The sequence below is a fragment of the Ursus maritimus genome, unplaced genomic scaffold (assembly GCF_017311325.1).
Source record: "Ursus maritimus isolate PB19 unplaced genomic scaffold, ASM1731132v1 scaffold_14, whole genome shotgun sequence".
In the NCBI taxonomy this organism is placed as follows: domain Eukaryota; kingdom Metazoa; phylum Chordata; class Mammalia; order Carnivora; family Ursidae; genus Ursus; species Ursus maritimus.
In genome coordinates, this window is record NW_024423786.1 from 38526740 (window position 1) to 38534066 (window position 7327).

The following is a 7327-nucleotide window of genomic DNA, read 5'->3' on the forward strand; positions in this document are numbered from 1 at the left end:
CGGCCGGCCAGTAAGAGGGCTTGACGGGTCGGAGATGACCGAGTGCGGAGGGACCTCGGGGTGACGATAGCGAACGGTGACAACACCGTCACTACCTCTACTCGCCCTGTGGGTAGTGAAACTGGGGGTCGGCTGGCGACGGGAGGAACACACGGTAGCCTAACCCTGGGTTCTGGCTGGAGCGGTTGAACGCCAGCGAAGCGCGTACTCTAAGACGTGGCTCACCAGCCCAGACCCCCCGCCTCTGGGCCCAGAGCTCTCTACCCTAAACCTGCAGGCCGCAGGGCCTACTGGTGACCTTGGGTTAGCCCCTGCCTCTCTCTGTCCCATCCTCCACCGTTCTGCCATGGGCTAGCAATTAGGCTTTTCTTGGGAAGCCAGCCTGAGATCCATGGCTCCCTCCACGTTGGCACCTGCTGACCAGCAGCTCTTGGAAGAGCCTGAGTGTGGCCTGATTTTGCCTGTGGTACCCCCACAATTGTGTCACCCCTCCGCTCAGCCCAGTCCGGGATCCCATTGTGAGGACTTGGCTCCTGCCTCCCTTCTCCAACTTTCCCCAAAGACTGGGATGGGGTGGGGGCTGATAAGACAAGAGTCTTGGCCTCAGCTGAGCATTCTTGGTACATTCCTTCCGCCTCAGCGGAAGGGGTTCAACCAATAGGTCTGATGCTCTCTAGACTGATCTGACAGGAACTCAGAAAGCTCCAGGGAGAGAGAAAGGAGAGATGAGTGCGTGCTCCACACCCAGGGAGAGCTGGGTGGCCCAGTGACTGTTGTTATCAGAACTGGCATAGTACCAAGTGAAGAAGGGTGGAAGGTGGGGCAAGGCTGAAGTGCCCCTTGCCCTCAGCAGTCCTGTTTCCAGGGAGGAAAGCTGCAAGTGCTAGGAAGACTGTACTACCATACTTTTCCCTGATTGTCTCCAGCATCTCCCTCCTCTGAATTTTGGGACTCCCAAACACCCCCTCACCTTTGTCCTCAGGACCCCTCCCCCAATTCTGGGGTCCCACATTCTCTTTTTACTTTGTTCCAAATGAAGGCCTCTTGGGATCTAGGGCCAGTGTTCAGTTTCAGGGATTAAGATTTTTAAGACCTCCACCTACATAGCCACAACCCAGCTGGTGCCCTCCCGGGGTAGGGGGCAGAGACTCCCAGATATAGGTTTGGGCTGCCGGCTTTGCTCGAGGGGCCCGCCCTCAGGGCCAAGTATGCTCCACTGGCATGTGTCCTGTCAAGACTCACAGGCTGGGCTTTGCAACAGGCACACACACGTGCAGGCCACCCACACCTGGAACACACCAGCCATCACCCCCACCATGAGGATGACAGCCGTGGACACACCCCTCCTCAGATACACACTCGCTCACCAGGAGCTTGTGGAGACCAATACGGCTGTTCACACACCCAGACACCATGTTGACCCTAGAGGTGCCCACACCCACAAGTGCCCTGCTAAGCTGTCTGGACATGGCCACCACTGGAGGCTCTGGCCCGAGTGGCTGGCCTGAGCTGAGCTCTGGGACCCAGCAGGCAGGCCACCAGCTGGTTCCTTGGAGGTTGGCCTCCGGTTCCCCCAGTAGGATTCCAGAGCTCCCGTAATGCACCCAGAGTGGGTGTGGAAAAGTACTACGCAGACTGTGGTAGGCCAGGGTCTTGTGGCCCCTCCCCCTGATTTGTTAAAACTTTTTAACGCTCATCTATAACCTAACTGGGAGATCTGGCTCCTCTGCCTGCATCCTGCCAAGGCTTCTGTCCACCTCTTCCCGCCTCGTAAGAAGTCCCTGGCACTGTTTACCCATGCTGTCATCTCTGCCTGGCTGGAGTGCCTTCCTCTTGCTCCTTCCTTTGGCCTAACAAACTCAGCTCAGGAACAGGCAGACCTTGACTCCCCCATGACACCCTTTGCTTTTATGACTTTGGGTTGTAGGTTCTTGAAGGCAAGGGCCATGGTTTTGTTATCTTGGTGTCCTGAGGCCCGGCAGGGGACCAGACCCAGAACTGAGGCCTGAGGATGTATTTCCCGAGGAGTGAGGAAGGACCAGCAGTCTCTTCCTTGGGAGCCGGGGCCCATACCCCTCACTTCCCAGGAAGCCCCAGGATCACCGTGCTGGGTGGCCTTCCCCTAGAGAAAAGCTACTGCTCAGATTGGGGCTGGCTCAACAACCCAACCCTAGGCATCTGAGAATATGGTATAGCCAAACCCTTCAGGATATGGGCTGGTAGCTTCCCTCATTAGGGGGTGGAGAAGCTGAACAGCGAGGTTTGCATAAGATCATAAAGCCTAGTAGAGCGGGCTTGCCAGAGTGGGATCTGGAATGTGCAATGAGTACCCTGCCCTTTGGTGGAAACTTACATTTGTGGGACGTGGGACTTGCCAGTACCTTTAGAGGCCAGTGTCCCCCCAACCCCAGACCCTCAGCTAGGAGAAGGAGAAAGCAGGATGGGAGTCTGACCTATTTGGGGAGATTGTTCCAGCCTCTCAGCCCTGGCCAGTGTGGACCTAGGTCCCTCCGACAGATACTTCTAGCATGTGACTTCAGGCATCCTACCATAATTCGGGGGCCTCTCGGGAGCACCCCATGAAGGCCCAGGCCATGGCTCAAGCAGGACCTGTGCCATCTAATCAGCCCACCTCAGCCCACAGGGAACCAATGTGAGCCTTCTTTGCCCTGGATCCTACAGTGACAGGGATGCCTGTTGCCCATTCTGAGCTAGAAATGCCTATAGGGAATGATCTGTGTTTTTGGTTGGGCACAATAGAGAGATTAATTACTTCCATAAATGCAGGAAGGTAGAGAAGTCTCTTTCAAAAGAGAATCACCATGTGGGAGAAGCCATCAAGGAGGCTTTTGTGGTGACAGCTGGGAGGTGGTGTGCTGACCCCATTGAGCCCACGAGTGGGCAGAGGGGGAACCGAGATGGACTGGCCAGAGGTCATGTAGCCAGTTCGGGGTGTAGGAAATCTCTGGAAAGAGGGCGAGCACAGGGGCTCCACTCACTGCCCATTCGCTCTCTTCTAGACCTTGCTCTTTGCTGGCTGTGGAGCAGATCGGGCAGCGGCCCCTGTGGGCCCAGTCCCTGGAGCTGCCCGAACCAGCTATGCAGCCTTTGCCTGCTGGGGCCTTTCTGGAGGAGGTGGCAGAAGAGACCCCGGCCCAGCCAGAGAGTGAGCCCAAGGTGCTGGACCCTGAGGAGGATCTGCTATGCATAGCCAAGACCTTCTCTTACCTCCGGGAATCGGGTGAGTTTGAGGAGGGAAGCAGGGCTTGTTCTGGGAAGTCCAGTGGGGAAAGCTTAGCTCTGTCTGTTGAGTCTGATCTGCGAGACGTGGCCCTGCCCAGGAGAGTCTGATGGGGGAGGCACAGCATTCCCCACGGAAGCGTAAATGGGGAGACAGAGTCCTGCCCTGCCCTGCCCAGCCCTGCGTTGTGCCCCCAGCTGAATTCCCCTGTGACCAGGCTCTCAGCCCCCTCTCCTCTTGCCTAGGCTGGTATTGGGGTTCCATTACGGCCAGCGAGGCCCGGCAACACCTGCAGAAGATGCCAGAGGGCACCTTCCTAGTACGCGACAGCACCCACCCCAGCTACCTGTTCACACTGTCGGTCAAAACCACCCGAGGTCCCACCAACGTGCGCATCGAGTACGCCGACTCCAGCTTCCGCCTGGACTCCAACTGCCTGTCCAGGCCACGCATCCTGGCCTTCCCCGACGTGGTCAGCCTCGTGCAGCACTACGTGGCCTCCTGTGCTGCTGACACCCGAAGTGACAGCCCCGACCCTGCGCCTACCCCGGCCCTGCCTACCCCTAAGGAAGACGTGCCCGGTGACCCGGCACTGCCCGCGCCCGCGGTCACGGCCGTGCACCTGAAGCTGGTGCAGCCCTTCGTGCGCCGAAGCAGCGCCCGCAGCCTGCAGCACCTGTGCCGCCTCGTCATCAACCGCCTGGTGGCTGACGTGGACTGCCTGCCGCTGCCCCGGCGCATGGCTGACTACCTCCGGCAGTACCCCTTCCAGCTCTGACCCGCCTGAGCCTCTGTCTGCCTAGCCTCGCCCCGCCCAGCTGTACCCTGGAGGGGACACCGGCCCCAGCTGGACTGGGGCTCCCGTCATCCCTCCTCCAGTCAGCCCGGTGACTGCGTGCTCCTGACAGCCAGACCGGAAAGAGTCAGCAGGAGCAAGGCTGGGGGGTGAGGGGTAGGGAAAAGCGCCACACAACTCAGAGGTGAACGCCCCTGGCTCCCGTGTGGCTCTGTGGTGGTGAGCCATGGGTCAGAAGAGAGGGAGACAGGCAGGACCTTGTCTCACCCTGTGGGCTGGGCCCAGGCCCCCACTTGCCTGCTGTGGCCTCCTGAACTATATAGACTTTGCCAGCCCTGGTTTCTCAGTCCACAGGGTGGGGCGGGCCCCCTCCTTCCCAGCCATCCTGTCTCAGGGAGGATGGCAGCCAGAGGAACTGAGGTTGGCAGTGACAGTCCCCCCGCTGGGGGAACAAGCCAGGCTGGGGGACTGCAAAGTTATACAGTATTTATTTATTTATTCTCCTTGGGTTGGTCTCGTGGTGAGCCAACCCCTCTCTGCCCTGAGCCCCGAGTGCCTGGAGACCCCAGCTCTGCCCCAGCTTCTCTGGCTCCTCCTTGTGGAGAGCCCCATCCTGAGACCTGTTGCTGGGCCTAAGGCGGTTCCGGATATCCTGGCGCTGACCCACCTACCTGTGAATGTGTCCCCCTCCCCCTCTGCCCCGAGCCCTGCTTTGGGAGGGTGGGTAAATGGACAAGAAAATGAAGCCAAGGCGTCAACGCCCAGCAGAGCCCGCCGCTCACCCCCTCGCAGGGCAGAGCCCTACCTGCGCAGAGCTGGTCTGGCTGGGCCACAAGCCTGTGGGAGCACACGTGCCGCCCCAGGTCTGCTGGGCCTGCTTCCTGCCCAGGAAGGTGCCTGCACATGAGAGGGAAAATAATACATATCTGATAAGACTTTATAAAATAATTATTATAACAAGCAAAACCCAGTTTGGTAGTCTTTTTTCTTCTACTGATTTTTCTGTATTGACAATAAAATTGTACTTTTCATTTAAGGAGCCCTCAATGGGCCCTCTTTTGAGTTCTTATACAATTTTTCCTCCTTTGATGTTGTTATTATCCCCCACTTTACATCTGGGTCAGCTGGGGCCCAGCGACCTTATGTGGCTGAGCAGGCCCTGCTAGGGGACCCCCTAAAGGTGGAGGGGAAGAGGGAGCAGCCTTCCTCTCTCACTACCTCTTGTTCCGCTTGGAGGCTGGGAGGCAGGAGGTGAAGGCCAGCTGGACTGCCTGCAGGGTCACTGACCAGGCCGCTGCCAGTGGGGCGTGGCAGCAGGGGAGCAGCAGACCTGAGACATGTGTAAACAGGAGATGGCAATTAAAGATTGAAAGTGGAGGATACGGGGGGATGGGTTATGGCGGCACCCACTCCTGGGGGCAGTGTCTTTTGAGATGAGGCCAACAGAGAAGTCAGGGCCAGTCATTTCAGGGAGAAGGTACAGGGAGTGCAAAGGCACTGAGGCATGACTGGGAAGCTCATACTCCCCGACCACAGGGAGGTGTGGAGAAGGGTCATTCTGGGCAGTGGGGCAGAACAATGGCGCTGTGGATAGTGGCCCATAACCTGGCAGGGTCTGGCCTGAGGTGGGACCTGGAAGGGTTCTGACACAGGCTAGTTAGAGTTTGGGGACCTCTGTCTTCTCAGGGCCCTATACCCCAGAAGTAGATGGGAGAGCAATTATGAAAACACTCTCCATCCTTGGCTGGTCTGACTGTGTAACACATCCGTACCTGAAATTCCACCGTGTCCTGAAATTTCCTGCACTTTCTCTTGAATAACACAGGAAAGCTCCTCCGAAACTCATTTATAGCCTTCTAACCCTTATTTTAGAAATAGTTCTAACCTTCCTGCTTTCTTGGGCCTCAGGTGATTAGAAGAGACAAATGCTGGCAGGTTGAGAGCAGAAAGGTCTAAGGAGTGGGATGTTGATGACAAGGAGGAAGCAGGAAGGGATAAAAAGCCCGAACTGTGGAGGCACAGAAACTTGTGGGCATGGAGATAGTTCTAGCAGAGTAGAGCTGATACTGGATGAGAGTGAATAAGAGATGAGTGAAGGCTGACTTTACTGGGACTAGTGCCCAGGCCCAGGTGCCCAGCCTGGCACCCTCTCTGTTGCTGGCTGCAGGGCCCGACAGCATGCCTCCTCCAGGTCACCATGACCCTGCCAGGGATGTCTGCTGTTCCTCATTGCTCCAGCCTGGATCTCAGCCCCTCTGTGACTCCTCTGTCTGCTCCGCCCCCAGATCTGAGTCGCCCAATGGGTGAGTAGTGGACACAGAAAGGCCAAAGGCAGGGTGTTCCCCCACTTTGTACCACAGCCTGGACAGAAAGCTGTTGTAGCAGGACGAGGCCCACGAACTCTTGTCTGCAGTGGGGAGGTGGCTCAGGGTGCCCGCTGGGTGCTGGCAATGGTATCATAAGGGCTTTGCACTTCACGCACTGCTCACCGCAACCGCGAGAATAGGTCTAAATATGACCTGTACTCCACGGATGAGGAAACTGAGGCGTAGAGGGGGCAAGGCACTGGCTGAGGGAGTGAGGCACAGAGCAGAGCTTACCTCGAGGGGTCCCAACGGCACCCCTGCCCCTGGGCTGCTTCATGAGCTGGCAAGAACAGGCAGCTGGGGTTGGCAGCTTTCAGGCAAGTTGATCTTAGATGTTGGTTTTATCTCCTGATGTCCTTGTGTGCTAAGGCCTCTGGGCCAGACATCGATCTGGTCAACGGGGTCCTGCCCCCCTCACTTTGCCTCAGTACAAGCCAGGATCCAGCTCTGGCCTGGGGAGGGGCTGCCAGCTACTTCAGACACCTGATATTTTTCTGCTTCAGTCTTTCCATGTTTCCCTATCAGGGAAGGGAGTGGTGCCTGCAACACTAGAGATGATAGGGGGCATGTCATCAGGCCCAAACCCAGGTCAGAGACCCAGCCTAACAGATGCTGAAAATCCTCTGGTCGGCGCAGTCAGGGCTGGGTTGCTCTGGGCTAGGAAAAGGGCCATGCCCGCCAGCACCGGCTGGGGACAAGGGAAGGAGCCACTCCGTTAAGTGCTTTATTAACACACATGCTCCTCAGGTATGGTCTGGACCCGACTCCATCTGGGCCCTGGGGACACAGCAGGGAACAAGCGGGACACGGTCCCCATCCTCGTGGGGCTCCTGGGCTGATGAGCAAGAGACAATAAACAAGTGAACAAATGGGCACTCGGGACAAATTTTAAGAGTGTAAAGAAGGCAAAACGGGGAACAGGGC

General features: G+C 57.5%; 1 protein-coding gene across 1 annotated transcript; it reads left to right on the forward strand.

Annotated features, from left to right (window-relative positions):
- Positions 1 to 391: 391 nt before the first annotated feature.
- CISH (cytokine inducible SH2 containing protein) lies at positions 392 to 5073 on the forward strand. The gene is made up of 3 exons (XM_008704111.2): positions 392 to 466; positions 2959 to 3241; positions 3487 to 5073. Exons 1-3 carry the CDS (start codon positions 392 to 394, stop codon positions 4017 to 4019), a joined length of 891 nt encoding a protein of 296 aa, XP_008702333.2. The 3' UTR covers positions 4020 to 5073.
- Positions 5074 to 7327: the final 2254 nt, after the last annotated feature.

Coding starts and splice junctions, on each gene's coding strand:
- CISH (XM_008704111.2), top strand. CDS start 392: ATGGCTCCCTCCACGTTGGCACCTGCTGACCAGCAGCTCTTGGAAGAG. Junction 467..2,958: donor GTGGCCTGATTTTGCCTGTG/GTACCCCCACAA, acceptor TTCGGGGTGTAG/GAAATCTCTGGAAAGAGGGC. Junction 3,242..3,486: donor CTCTTACCTCCGGGAATCGG/GTGAGTTTGAGG, acceptor CCTCTTGCCTAG/GCTGGTATTGGGGTTCCATT.